Source organism: Dreissena polymorpha, chromosome 10, assembly GCF_020536995.1.
Source record: "Dreissena polymorpha isolate Duluth1 chromosome 10, UMN_Dpol_1.0, whole genome shotgun sequence".
Taxonomy (NCBI): domain Eukaryota; kingdom Metazoa; phylum Mollusca; class Bivalvia; order Myida; family Dreissenidae; genus Dreissena; species Dreissena polymorpha.
In genome coordinates this window covers 81,222,235-81,237,990 of record NC_068364.1, presented here as the reverse complement: position 1 = coordinate 81,237,990, position 15,756 = coordinate 81,222,235, and the positions used below count along the sequence as shown (strand labels likewise).

Genomic DNA, 15,756 nt, shown 5'->3' with positions numbered 1-15,756 from the left:
TGTTAATTTGCAAGGTCATATTGTCTGTTTGATCTGTTAATTGTCAAGGTAATAACTATGTTTGCTCCGTTAATTGTTAAAGTCCAACCTTATGTTATGTATGTTAAATGTCAAGGTCATATCCTGTTTTGGTCACTTAATTGTCAGGGCCATAACTTCTGTTTGGTCTGTTAATTGTCAGGGCCATAACTTCTGTTTGGTCTGTTAATTGTCAGGGCCATAATTTCTGTTTGGTCTGTAAATTGTCAGGGCCATAACTTCTGTTTGGTCTGTTAATTGTCAAGGTCATACTTATTTTTGCTCCGTTAATTGTCAAGGTCTAACCTTCTGTTTGGTCTGTTTATGATTGAGTCTCTCTTCCTCCAGAAACAAGGTCAGATCTGATATCCTCTCCTGCAGCTGGGAAATCAGGTTATCCCTGGAAACACAAATAGAATAGATAATCATTGGAAACACGTGTTTCATATGGTAGGTTAAAATAGATTGGGCACACATGATTTTTAAGTATAGTCTATGACTGGAAACCAGAGTGAAAGATTCACTTGAAACTTGCAAGTGGTATGTTTAATATCACGTGAATCACATGTGTAGCATGGATATAAATCCATAAACCTTGGAAGCACAAGGGCAGCAGGTGACATGGATGGCAAAATCTAAAAACTCTATAAATATAAATTGCCCATTGAAACTAAATATAAAATCATTTAATGGTGGGTAAAATCCAGTTGTCTCTATGTACTATATAAGGTAATAAACAGGGACTCTTAAGTGTCTTCCTTACCCCCCGTTCACACATAGACGCCGCTTCTGCTACGATCTAAGTGTGGCCGAAAACGTGGCTGATCGTGACAAATCGCAGAAACGTAGTGGAGTCTTCATAAGTGCAGTATGATTGCGGTAGAGTCTTCATGATCGAAGAGCTCTACGCTCTCGCAACGATTATTTTGAACATGCTCAAAACAAGCGTAACGGGATCGTGGCCAACAAGAAGCGGAGTAGAGTCGTAAAAAGAGCGAAGTAGTAGCGCCGTTATCGTACAGAAAGCATCGTGGAGAGATCTTCATGATCCTAGTAGCATCGTTGTATGATATTGAATGTCGCAGAAGTAAACGCAGTAAGTGTTTGACGTAGGGGCATCGTAGACCGGTCGAAATGAAGACCATAATTTTCCAAATTGCTCGATTAAGACTCTGATCGGCCTCGATACTTTTTTCAGATCGTGGCTTGATCGGGATAATCGTCGTAAAGTCGCAGCTATGTGTGAACGGGGGGTTACCCTAAGGCTTTCTATGCAATCACCCTCAAATAAACAGCCTTAAACTTCCATGAAGGGCTCATATAAACGTAATCCTTTGTGAAACACAAGTGTCTTTGAGTTACACTGGAGCCCTGTTTATCATTAATGATACTCTGGGTACCATTCTTATCTTGAAAAAAAATGCATAAGTTTTATACAGTTTGTTTAAAAAAAACATTACCTCTTATATACGATACACGTTTGTAGTCCCTTGGAAAGTTAATTTAATTATGACCTTACTTGCTAGATTTAAGTTTTAAAGGATTTCTTTTAAACCCTTAGACACTCATGAGCAGCAAACTGCATAAAACCTGAACGGACAGCAAGTTCCTTGCAGACAGTTCTGGTTGTATGCTGTTTGCATATATAGCCATATTCAGTAACCTCTGAGTGGAAAAGGGTTAAAATCAAACTAGTGACCTGAAAATCGATAGGGGTTATCTGCCAGTCATGATCAATGTACCTATGAAGTTTCATGATCCTAGGCCTAATTATTCTTGAGTTATCATCAGGAAACCATTTTACTGTGTTGAGTCACTTTGACCTTGCCCTTTGACCTAGTGAACTGAAAATTAATAGGGGTCATCTACCAGTCATGATCAATGTACCTATGAAGTTTCATGATCCTAGGCGTAAGCATTCTTGAGTTATCATCCGGAAACCATTTGACTATTTCGAGTCACTGTGACCTTGACCTTTGACCTTGTGACCTGAAAATCATTAGGGGTCATCTACCAGTCATGATCAATGTACCTATGAAGTTTCATCATCCTAGGCCAAAGCATTCTTGAGTTATCATCCGGAAACCATTTTACTATTTCTAGTCACTGTGACCTCGACTTTTGACCTAGTGACCTGAAAATTAATAGGGGTCATCTGCCAGTCATGATCAATATACCTATGAAGTTTCATGATCCTAGGCCTAAGCGTTCTTGAATTATCATCCTGAAACCATCTGGTGGACAGACGGACCGAGCAACCAACCGACCGACAGACTGACATGTGCAAAACAATATACCCCCTCTTCTTCGAAGGGGGGCATAACAATATAATAGTCAACATACCTTTCATGGTCACCTTTTTTGCTCCTGAAATATGAAGTAAAAACATTAAATCAATAATGTAATTGAATGATGAAGAACATAAAATAAAGATTTTTAAAACCCATATTGTATATTAAAGAAAAATAAGATGACTAAATAATTGATAAATCTGCAAGGTGACATACACCGATGATAAGAAATGAGATGGGTTCACGATATTTGTTCATTTCACACAAAGAATAACAATTCACAAAAGCTATCACTCTTTTGTTTTTGAATAAAATAGCATGCAGCAATCAGTGCTGAATATCTTGTAAAGTTGAAACAAGAATTATCAGTATTATAAAATACTAAATTTATGAAGTTAAAATTACAAGTTTAGGAATTCACATCTATCAATTGTTTAATATCAATTCTATCAAACAATGGTTAAATTATTTGAAGTATTTAGTCATTTAAGTTAACCATGACAATTGGAACTAGAACATTACATGTACATTACGATTGAAAAGCAATACTATATGAACCAGAGCTTTATTAAACACAAAATAGCAATCCCTCTACGGGGTTCATAATTAATGTAACTATATCAACCACAATTTAGGTAGGACAATATTAGACTGAAATAACATTAGTATTCCCCCATATGTCCCTTTATGCACAAACAGAGTTTCATGTGCCTTGATTTCAGTGCTTGTTGAGGCTTCTTAGTCTCTGGATTTTATTTTTAATTATTTATGTAACAAGAGAAACCACTATTTGTGTCTTGTAAGCAGCTGAAAAAACATATTCTCCATGACAGACCATCTACATGTATCCACATATTGACTTTTATTAACCAAGCTGTAGTACTATTTGAGTTGTTGCAGAATCCAGATTTTAAGTTTTACTTATTTCTGTACCCATAGTAACCACAATTTTTTTCTTGAAAGAATACTGAAATGACATGCATATATATTCCCCATGTGGCACTCGATTTACAAACAGAGTTTCATCAACATAACTTAACACTTTAACACTTTACCACTTCGATATGTATTTTCACGCATTTGTAGTCCCTTAGAAAGTTATATTTAATTTACGATCTTTCTAACTTCAAGTTTTAGAGGCTTTATTGCAAACCCTTAGATACTGATGAGCAGCAAACAGCATAAAACCTGAACAGACTGTGAGTTCTTGCAGGCTGTTCTGGTTTCAAAGTTTGATTCTGCATGAGTGGGAAAGATAAAGTACTTTTTGCACTTGTGCATGATTTACATTTTGACAGATGAATGTATACATGCATGGACAGAACAAGCCTACCAGTTCTATATCAATATGCATTTTGGTGAGGGATCATAAAATACTTGTTTCAACGTACATTTATTTATCATGATATGTTAAAAAAAGTCTGATAAAGTCTACAAAATCTGTAAAACACATAAAAACCCATTCATGATTATTGTTTAAAGGTACAACAAATTAACAATTAATAAATTCTAGTAAATAGACACAATTTATACATGCAGTAAAACACTTATATTATAATTGAGGTACAAAGATATTTTTCAATGTAAAAAATAGCATTTTTTTTTATCAGAGAATGTTGCCAGAAAACTGGGCAAAGTTAGAACCTTGCTGTACATAAACTTAAAAATGTGTTGACCTATTGCCATTATACAAGAAAATACTCATTTGGAAAATTTTGAATTAGGGCAACTTGACAACCTCCCGATTTGATACATTTATTCCATGTTGGAAGGTGTTAAAGATACTGGTTATAGTATTTCAAGATCACACAAGACTATATTACCTATATTACCTATATATTAACATACATAAACATCACATACACAACAAACACAGTGCTTTCTCGTGTTTTTGTAAGTGCTCTGGAATTATACTTGAAATATTTATCAGGCAAGACTATAATTTTTCAGGGTTTTTTATTTCAAACCAGTGATTTTTTTGCTTAATATTTTACAGCCCATGCATTTTAGATTGGGAAAAACTGGCAATAAACCATGATAATAAATAAATCTCAATTGCTCATTGTCGGCTCGGGTACTACTTACATGTTAAGTATACTTAAGAGTACCTGGGGTACATGTAAGTAGTACCCGGGCCAACAATGACCAATCGAGCATAAATAACATTATTCCAGCTGTTAATAGGTTCAGGTTTAACTACATTTTTAAATTTATATTATGTAGTTCTACAGAATTATATCCTTGTATCTCAAACTCAATAAACCAATTTTTTAGTTTATTGAAAAAGTTTGGCTTTTTTTGCGAGAAACTTGAAGTATAAATAACACGAGAAAAAAACACGAAAATACCACTTTTCATGGATGGATTTGATTGCCACATAAGGTGCTTCCAGTAACCTCTGTTCTCTGATGGTGTAGATTACGTACTTTTTCAGACCAAGTCATGTTTAATGCAATACAATATAAAAGTTTATGCGATTTTTCTACAACATATGCCACTGAAACATGGTGCACTATGATGTACTATGAAATTCCAAAAACCTTCCTGACAATTAGCACTGTGAACAAATTGCAATGTCAACTTACTTGTTTTTTAATAATTAAATAACTGTTCATTAATATAAATTTAGACTTTTCTCCATAGCCATGTAAAAAAAAAAAAATTCAAAGAAATAACAAGACTATTGTCAAGCAATATGGTCCCCTACCGTTGAAACTCCACCATTGTCAGATTTATATATATATATATTTGTTGCCATAGCAACCAGAATTTTTGATGTAGGAACAAAATGAAATGACGTGCATAATCTCCATATTGCCATCTATCAATGTTTCAAATTTCATGAAAAAATATGAAGAACTTTTAAAGTTATCGCAGAATCCTGAAAAGTGTGATAGACTGACTGACTGACTGACTGACTTACTGACTGACACACAGAGCGCAAACCATAAGTTCCCTCCGGTTTCACCGGTAGTGGAAAATAAAACCATAATCAGGTATAGAAATAAGTGGTTGCCTGTTCGCAGAAGGCGAGTAGATTTAGATCCAGATAGGTTAATGATTTCAAAATTTGGAAGTGCATCCCCGCAATTCGCTTTTTAAACGAAAAGCTTGAAACAGCTAGTTTTCAAGCAGTTAATCTGATTCAGACTTATTATAGTGCACAATGAATTGCTTCATGACAGACCATTTTGTAATATTGTCTGATTTGGATCTGTGAAAAGTTACTATTTAATTAAAATTAACAGATAATTACGAGTTGTACTTTTTTCTGGGGTTCTTACTCTTTGGCCAGGCTACAAAAGTACTAGAGATATATTTCTTTAGCCAATTGAATAAATCTGGGTTCCGAAATAACTTTTCGGACACTCTAAATTAGTGGACATACAGGTTTTCGTCTTTCATTAATGGCATTTTATTTTACAGCACTATTTAACCAGATTTTGGCCCTGTTTTCAATTATCTTGTGACACTTTGATCATGTTTTTTTTTTCAACCGGATTATGGTCATAAAACCTGGCAGATGCATGCCTGAGGGCAATTTACCATAACATTTGCGTAATTGGGTAAATGACCATTTCTACCGGTAGAAAACACTCGATTCACAAAACAGCATTTGAAATGATATCATCCTATTAAATAGCAGTATTTTTAATACTTGCACTTTTTTTCTGTATCATTTCAGGCAAAAGTTAGCAAAGTCGAGATTGTATTTATATTGTAGTAGAGAAAGAAGATTAAATTTAAATAAAACTATTGAACACTTCTTATTGAATTTAAAATTATCGGACACCTGTTATCTTTAATATTTTCCTTATCTAAATTTTTGAACACAAAAATTTTTCTTAATTTTAAGTGTCCGAAAACTTAAAAAGTGATTATGGTAACTCTTGGTTATCTTCAATTTTCGGATATCTATTTTTGTTTGCAATTGTTTAAAAGAAATAGTTTCCCAAGCAAGTGCACATTTTTGCCAAGTTTTGGATACGATTTAGCCAAGGTAGATCTATTTGACTCTGGTTATATTTAAACTGAATACAGGTGATCTTTTAGATTGGCTAAAGTTATTCAGATTTATACAATTGGCTGCTGGGTGTTTAACATTCTGAATACAGTTTTTATCCCTTATAACAATGTCTTCATAGAATGTTGGGAGTACTATGAAGTGTAAGTTGACTGTATTTTGTAAGCTATGCCGTGGTGTAGTCGGTATTTATCCAGACTTAGATCTTCAACCAGGGAGACCCATTCTCAGAATTGTTTTCCACTTCTACAGTTAACGTTCACTCTATCCAAAGAATGGACTTGAGGAAGTCCCACCAAACATTTACATATTTTTATGCATCTAAGCTCAAATAAATAGATTCAAACTAAGGGAACATTTAAAACCATACTTAGTCTCTTCATCTTGCACAGGCTCGAAGAATTCATCTCTTAGCGTGACTGCAAACTTTGACTTGCTTTTGGAGAGGATGTACCCAGGACCAACGACGAATGGCACCAGAGGGGGCTGAAAAATACATGGGGCAGGTTTATATCTTTTCATTATCGCTGCAGTTGCCACATACTGCACATTTTTATAACTTATAAACACAACCATTAAGTGCTTTGACATAGTGAAATGGGTATTTATTTGGTATATATATTTGATTGTAGCTAAAGCAGATTTCTAAATATTTGGTAAGCATATTCTGTCATTATCGGGTTAACAAAAGTTGTATGTTTTAGTTTATTTTTACAGCCAGAAGTGATGCGTACTGTTCCTGCTTTAAAAATATTGTTACGCCATATATCATTGCCCAATTTCAATACCTCGATCACTTCAAACTTTGATTCTTGTTTTATATTTGAGCTAAGCTCTGTGAAAAAGGGATTTAATGCCGCACAGGCTAATCAGGGACAACACTTTCCGCGTAACCTTGATTTTTGCTAAGAAGAGTCTTAGACTCTCTGGAAACGAAATATATTGTAAAAGCGGAAAGTGTTGTCTGTGATTAGCCAGTGCAGACTGCATAGGCTAATATGGGAAGACACTTAAGGCACATGCATTAAACTCCCTTTTCACATAGCACTGCCCATTTTTTAAGTTCAATTATTTGCACTTTTATGCTAAAACTTCTGTTATAAATCAGACTTAGCGTTGCTCATCTAGGCACACTGAGGATCATACACCAGGTGGGTTGATTTGAGAGGATAGAACAGCGTGTTAATAATTGTAACCACATACAATCATCATGTACTGTGTACTTTTTTTTTCTTTTTTTTTATTCAAACAAGACCTGCGTTTGTGAAACAGAATGCCCTCTACTGCACTTTGAAGCCGCACAGCAGCTATTTTAGAGAAATCGTCCAACTTTGCCAAAAATCAATGGACCGGAACAAAACTCATGTAGGCAGACTCACACATACAAAAAATCAGCTCAATATATGAAAGAGTTTTGTAAAAGAACTCCAGAAAACCGTTATTATAGAGAAAATTTGTAAGCCGAAGGCCCATAACTTCACCAAAAATCAATTGTTTCGAACAAAATTCACACTTCATATGTAGGTAGACTCACATACCAAAAATCAGCTCAATATCTGAAAGTGGCGGATAAATAACCCGTGGATAACGTTTATAATAGAGAAGCCCATAACTTTGCAGAATATCAATGGACTGGAACAAAATTCTCACTTCATCTGTAGGTTATGTAGGTAGACTGACATACCTAAAATCAGCTCAATATCTGAAAGCGTTGCCTAAAAAAACTTCGTAAAGGGGAATGCCGGACAGACAGTCCAACTGCTATATGCCAGCCTACTTGGAGCATAAAACATCTAACAAGAGGCCCATGAGGGCCTGAATCCCTCTACTGGCTGGAATCAATAGGGCTCAAGCCCTTGATAGTATGAACAATCTGAGTAAGTTTTTAAAAAACAGACCCAAAATGGGAAATTCATCACATAAACAAGAAGAAACGTAAAATTTAAACTTCAAATGGCTCCTTTTCAACAATAAGTTGGACAAATTTTCTTCACTCTCAATGGGGTTCTGGCCCTTGATGATATAAAACATCCGTTGAAGTTTCAAAAGGATAGAACTTTATATGTAAACAAACAAGAAATGTGTTTGTCGGAAACACTATGTCCCCTTCTGCGCCGCTTTGATTTTTATTTATTTTTTACCTTTGACCTTGAAGGATGATCTTGACCTTGACCTTTTACCACTCAAAATGTGCAGCTCCATGAGATACACATGCATGCCAAATATGAAGTTGCTATCTTCAATATTGCAAAAGTTATGGCAAAATGTTAAAGATTTTCATTGTTTTCTCAAATTCAAGGGGAGATAATTCTGGACTTATAACTCCAATATTGCTCATTTTCAATAGGTTTTGACTCATCATTCAGATAAAGACACTGTGCAAGTCGGGAAATGATTGGATGAAAACTGTGGACTTTATTGCATAAACAAGTCTTATTTCACAATTTTCTCAAATTCAAGGGGAGATAATTCTGGACTTTTTACTCTGATGTAACCCATTTTCAATAGGGTTCGAGTCCTGATTAATATCAACACACTGAACAAGTTTGAAAAGAATCGGATGAATAATTCGGACTTTATCGGATAAACAAGAGAAAGTCTAACGCACACACACACAGACAGACAGACAGACAGATGTCAGACAGACAGACAGACACCGTGCCATCCCATAAGCTCTTCTGGCCTTTGGCCAGTAGAGCTAAAAATTGAATCCTAAATTTATGTCCACTTTGAAGTGAATGTAAACTAAATATATGCACCCAACAGTTCATATGAACTTAATATCAAACATATATATATTTGTCATTGTATACCTATATTTTAAAATGTACAAACAAAATACAATGTTACAAAACAGAAAAAAAACACTATGTAAAACATTTACCTCCACGACTTTCTTAGGGTGTTTTAGCATGTTCATTTTGTAGTCAAAAACAGTCCACAAGCACAGCTAGTCAGTTCCAAATTTCTTTTAATTTGTTTTTGTATTTTATCCACCTTTAAAATAGTATTTCTTTGAGCTTTTATTTTCTGTTTCAGTCTTTATTCTTTCAAAAATTTTAGAACAATTCAACTTACTTAAAATGCATTACAAACAAATTCATAGCTCAATCGTGAAATATTCATATTAAGTATAATATATTCTTAAATTATTATCTCTTCATTGAACAATTCATTATTTTATTAATTATTCCTCCATTCAGAGCATTAATTAAAACAGGCGTGTATATACTAGCATTCAAACACATCCAAAGACAAACACTTCTCAGTTTCAAGAACAAACACTGCTTACTGCAATTTCAAATAAAAGTAAAACCCTATTTCCTTTTCAAACAGGTAATTGCTATTAAATATATTTGAACTATCTCCAATTTCAAGATTGCAAATGTCTGCCAAAAGCGCTTGTGACAGACAATTACAAACAACATAAAACTCTCCTTTCTTAAACAAAAGACATAGTTGGGCTTTCAATAGCATGCATACATACTGTTTCAATCTGTTGAAAAGCAAGCCAATAGAGCAAGCCAATGCTTCTATTATTTCTGACAATAAAACAATTTAAATATTATCATGCACATGCCAAAAGTTTTATCCCTTGGATGGTTAAATCATATGGGAAAGTGAGAAAATAAAAACCAATTTTAAACCACTTTCTAAATAAAAGAATCAAATAAACACATAATTGATATTTTAAATGTTCAATTTTATTGTTTCAAATGAATATTGATTTTTCATAATTGAGTCTTTATTGGAACACATTTGTTAAATCGATTGGCTCTTGATTGTCAGTTGACACATTATAGAGACAGAATATACATTGTTAATAATAAAGATAATAATTCTTGATTCAGCTTGATTTTGGAGCTCTTTTTGGGGTAATTTCTACCTGATAGCCAACATGCAAATAAATATAAACATTATGCTATAATGCTAAGTAAAAATTATTATAGTTGGGTTATAATAAAAGCTTGAATTACAGTTGCCTGCAAAATGTAAATTAAATGTTCTGAAACATTTCATGAACAATTAATGGCCATTTTGGTCATTAATAAGCTCATGAACAATTGAATGAACAAGTATATGAATAGTTCATGAAACATAACACATATTTCATGAACAGGTTCATGAACAAAGTGGTCATTTTTGGTTTGCATGAACTGTTCATGGATCAGTTCATAAACTAGACTTGTCATGGTTGATAAATCTTGACCATATTGCAATACAGTAAAACTTCTTTTACTCAAAGCCGCACTGGGATGACTGAAATGCTTGAGTTATCAAGGGTCTCAATTTAATAAAATGTGGTAAATAAAACTTGTAGAGATAAATACTTATGCTATTCAAATATAATGAAAATATGTTTATAAATAAAGCAAAAGTGCATTACAACTTCTTTCTGTGTATTTTTTTTTCATATATAAACCATGGCAAATTTTTCATGTAATAAAATGAATATGTACATCAATGTATATCAATGTATATCAATGCAACACATTGAATTAAATTCCTCTAGTTGACATGTGTTGAGAACAAATCCCGTTTTATGAATTTGCAGCTATCATGAGGAGCAAAGATATACCCCTGTAAGGCAGTCATTTAAAAGATGCACGTTATAGAGGGTTAATTTAAATATCGCAGAGGATTAGGGCCCAACACATTTTGCTCGAGTTATGGATGATTGAATTAAAGGTTGACATTTTTAAAAGAAGTGTAAAGGTTTTTGCTGGGACTAAGAGTCTTTCATCAAGTTATTAAACATTTTGGATTATTGATGCTAGAGTTTAAGAAGTAAAACAGTAAATAAACTTTATTCCGAAAATTGTTTCACCTGATAAAGCCGCATAATGCAATACATAGAGCTGCTAAAATTGTGCAATCCAAACACCATACTGCAATATACTGCAACAACTTTCTGCCCTATAAAGCAACTCAACTAACCTGAAAATTCTGGATGTTTTTCTAAATTTGCAAACATTAAGCCAAGTTTCTTAATCACTGTGACAACATTCTATGTTATTGTACAGAATTTTTTCTTCTTTTTAAGTTCCCTTAAAAAGCGTTTTCTAAATTGAGGAAAAATGACAAAATTATGTCAGAAAAATTCTTATAAGGAATAAAAAGTTACATTAAAAAGACCATTTTCTACAAGTATAGACTTGAAATGAGCACTGAACAAGAGCTGTGTTTGTGAAACACAATGCCCCTACTGCGCCGCTTAAAATGAAGCCACACGGCAGCTATTTTAGAAACAAATGACCGTTGACATCGAAATAAATGACCTTTGACCTTGAAGGATGACCTTGACCTTTCACCACTCAAAATGTGCAGCTCCATGAGATACACATGCCAAATATCAAGTTGCTACCTTCAATATTGCAAAAGTTATGACCAAGGTTAAAGTTTTGGGACAGACAGACGCACATACACACATACAATGACAGAAAGGCCCAAAACAATACACCCCCGATCATTCGTTCCGGGGGTATAAAAATAATACTGCAGCAAAAAGGCACGTAAAAGAATATAAAGATGGGTTGGTGCAATTAAGTACCAAGCAATTTAAAAGAGCCATTATTCACAACACACATTTTCCCAATTTCAGAGTTTTGGCACTAATTTTTCCTTATTGGCGTGGTACTGGTGCTTTTCTCAATTGTCATAAAAATATTTTTCACATAAAAGGTTTAAAACACAATCAAATGCCTTCTGATAAAATATGTATGCTAAAATATATTACACCTATAAAAATTACAGTGTCACATTTCTGGTGGTTTTAATCTTGATTGTGGGATGTAGCCATCAAGATTGAATTTCAATAAATGTTTTTGTACTTCAAATTTTATTTTGATTCTATAAACATTGTCTGGACACCATCCGTATGAAGCATTTGTGCATTTATCAAAATTGCAATAAAAATATGTTGTAGGATATTTAATAAGAAGTGACCAGCTTATTGCTATCTGGCTAATGTGCATACATACATCAATCTTGGACTGCCAGGGCGGGGGCTTGGACTTCTTCATAGGCATGTGAGCCTCCAGGTTGTGGCGTCGCGTAGGCTCATGCTCCAGCTGTATCACACGGTCACAGCTGCAAGTGGAGGAATGGTCAATCAATGCATGGTTTGTTCAAGCCTATTTAATTTGGCTTGATTGCATCAAAAGCCTAAGGTTTATTGAAATGCTCTTGAGCCAGATTCCTGGGTTGAACCAGCAATTGGTGTCTCTGTGGGAGATCTAAAGAACACTCCCACAATTGGGTTTGAACCTGTGACCCCCTTATGTCCCTTGGAGGACACTATATCCTTTTCCCAACTGTAACCTTCATGCTTGACAAAAATCAATATCCAAGTTTATCCTTTTCCCCACTGTAACCTTCATGCTTGACAAAAATCAATATCGAAGTTTTCAGTGTTTATCCAAGAGCATTAAAAGACAAACAAAGGTTTGAAAGAATTCCCTACATCATTGCTTAAAAGAGAGGTCTACAAATAGCATTTTACATTTTCATTATTACTTTTTTTTATTAGTATAGACTAGCTTTGTGGAGGTACCAGCACAAAGAACAAAACATATAATGTATATGTAATGATATGCTTTGTGCGTGTTTACTTCTCCCTAGCGTAATATTACATTATGTGAGGACCAGAGTGTTTGCACAACTACACAATTTACTAGCTCGAATATAGAAAGGGGACACCGGATGAATAATACCTGCAATGTCCATCTAGATTTGTGGTCTTGTGCTGTGGCGAGGGACCGAATACCGCGGAGAAAACTCGATCTATCCAGTGCGATCAACACAAAACAAGCCCACGTGCACAGGTATAAGGAGAACCCGGAACGCCGATTTTGGGAACTCGTGTGCCACAACTGAACACGTCAGGAAGGGAAATATGTTTCATATGCCACTGCCAGGTTATGGAAACTGCAAACTGAGAGGAACGACTCGTGGGAACCTACCATTATAATGTACAATAGTACATTAACACGATGATACAAAACGTAAATAAAAGCTTCATCAAATTATCTTTTATAATTTTAATTAATTATTAAAAGACATATATGTTTATTTCACTTAATATTGTGTTCCTGTCAAAAACCTACTCAAACGCGGACGTGAGCCTATCGTTCAAAACAAATAAGGATCGACCGGGGACCCTCTTTCAGCGCTTGCATTGCTATTCGTGCCTATAGGCCCAATAAATAGGTACCGTAATTACTCTATGTTTTCGGACACTTAAAAATAATTAATTTTTTTCGTGTCCGAAATCATAAATACGATAAATATTCACAAAGTGCAGGTGTCCGAAAATCTAGAGTCGAAAATTGAAGTGTCCGAAAATAGCGTCAATTGTATCAACGACCACCGGTAATAGCATGCGCTTGTAAAATACCATGCCACATAGTATAAATTACAGTAATATTTATTTGCACTGTATTTTAAATAATTTTAAATGCTTAATTTATTTGACAGAAAGTTACTACAAGGTTGTACTCTGACCAACGAGTTCAAAGATGAGAATGTGACGTACCGATACTCGCTAGTATGAACCTGTAATTAACGCCCAAAAAAAATCAAACTATGAATTCTTTGTTCATTTCAGATAATTGTTTTCTAACACCTTCCATTGTTCGTAAAACTTGCAATAGGGTGCATCACACTTTGAAGAGTTTAGTATTTGTCACAGTTATTTTACTTAGAAGGGGTAGGACCATTGCGGTAGATAATTGAACCGTTAATTGGTACTGCCCCTGGTAAGTGTCATAACGCTTATGCTATCGGGCAAAACCATTGTTTAATGCCGGTTTACAAGGTTATAACGCACTGTAATGGTCTGTTGCCCTCAGGCATGCACCTTCCATGTTTTATGATGTTAATCTGGTTGTAAAACCCCATGATCGAAGTGTCATTAGATATCGAAAACAGGACCGAAATTTAGTAAAATAGCGCTGTAAAATATTCTGTCCGAAAACTTTGAGACATAAATAATATAATAGACGAAAAATCGTGTGTCCGAAAATTAAGAGTCATGAAGAATAATTATTTTTGCTAAAAAAAGGCGTGTCCGAAAACTTAGAGTGTCCGAAAACATAGAGTAATTACGGTATATTAAATCTTACCTTTAGATTTATAATATATGACAATTCATTAAAATTATTAAAAGGCCAATTCTTTTTTAAACATGACGTGTTTGGAATAAAGTAAACCACTTCCTGGTGCATAAATTATCTAAATATCGTTTGAACGCTACCAACATAACCATGTCCTGTGGTTAAACACGTCAGTGCATGAACACACTCTAAGCACGTTTTTAGGAATTTTTAATTGGAGTTTAGTGTGTCAGATATGCTCCATAAACCGTCTTCAAGTTTGAACATGACATTATGTCAATTTATCGAGGGGATATACAATATATATTGCGTTGGAAGGGCATTATCGGGCAAGTCATATATAGTTAATTGAAGCCATGCACGCTGAGAACAAAACCAATCGTTAACCACCAATAATGCGGAAGTCCTTTTCCAAATGACTTTTTCAACAAAAACTGCCGATATCCAAGCTCTTTAAATTCATGTTACCCATTCCTTTCTTTTAATCATACGAACCAATTTAACGCAAAAATAAAGAGAACAAACACAGCCATTTCCCATGACTTCATGAATGTTATATTATGTATATTATAGTTTTCGAGTTTATAATTTGCCACAAACAATGACATTCTATTATTGTAGTACAAATCGAGCATGATTTATGAGAACAAATTCCAGAGGCAATTTTGTGCCACAGCCTATACAGGATATGAAGCTATGCCCCTGACTTGTTTTTCAGACTTTATCTCTAAAGTACACACTCGTTCATAGATGAATGCGATTCGCGCCACAGCCAGTTTAAAGTTGAGATCCCACAAACAAAATTATTAAAATAAATGAATTCCGTACATATTAAATTGAACTGTTCATCTTCCCAAAAACTCACATGATCAGTTTAGTACTAAACTGTACAGCTTAAAAGCTACGATTAAATGCAAGGGTTTGATATATATGGGGAACACACGTAAGTTCCCGATTTGTTTTCTGTCGTTTGAAAAATTAAAGCTGCCTACCTGGAAACATGTAGCCAATTAAAATGTATGTTGGATCAAAGAGGTAAATGGAAGCTTTTGCAAATGTAATGGATGGCATAGTATACACTGACTCTTTATCTTGTCTTATTTATTTATTTAAATGTTGTTTTCGTCGTTTTTCCAAGTTACCAATTTATTATCTTTTCTTTACTTTTTTATTCTCTCATTTAGGTATAAGTGACACAAGAAAATTATTTCATGAGCATTTAAACAGATCACACTGCTATCTTTAAAGATATTGTATCTGCCGAGGAGTACATAACATGTTTACGATAGTTGGGAAATCACCAGCTGTT

The 15,756-nt window shown here is 34.3% G+C and overlaps 1 protein-coding gene across 1 annotated transcript in view; it reads right to left on the bottom strand.

The window, feature by feature from the left end:
- Window positions 1-12,801, bottom strand: part of LOC127849276 (myosin-3-like) — a 28,318-nt gene extending 15,517 nt beyond the window's left edge. The window contains exons 1-6 of the mRNA XM_052381992.1: window positions 12,797-12,801; window positions 12,315-12,423; window positions 11,272-11,292; window positions 6,704-6,819; window positions 2,362-2,385; window positions 325-418 (exon numbers count right to left, since the gene is read on the bottom strand). Of these exons, the coding sequence (XP_052237952.1) occupies window positions 325-418; window positions 2,362-2,385; window positions 6,704-6,819; window positions 11,272-11,292; window positions 12,315-12,423; window positions 12,797-12,801 (369 nt within the window). The remainder of the gene's footprint in view (window positions 1-324; window positions 419-2,361; window positions 2,386-6,703; window positions 6,820-11,271; window positions 11,293-12,314; window positions 12,424-12,796) is intronic.
- Window positions 12,802-15,756: the final 2,955 nt, after the last annotated feature.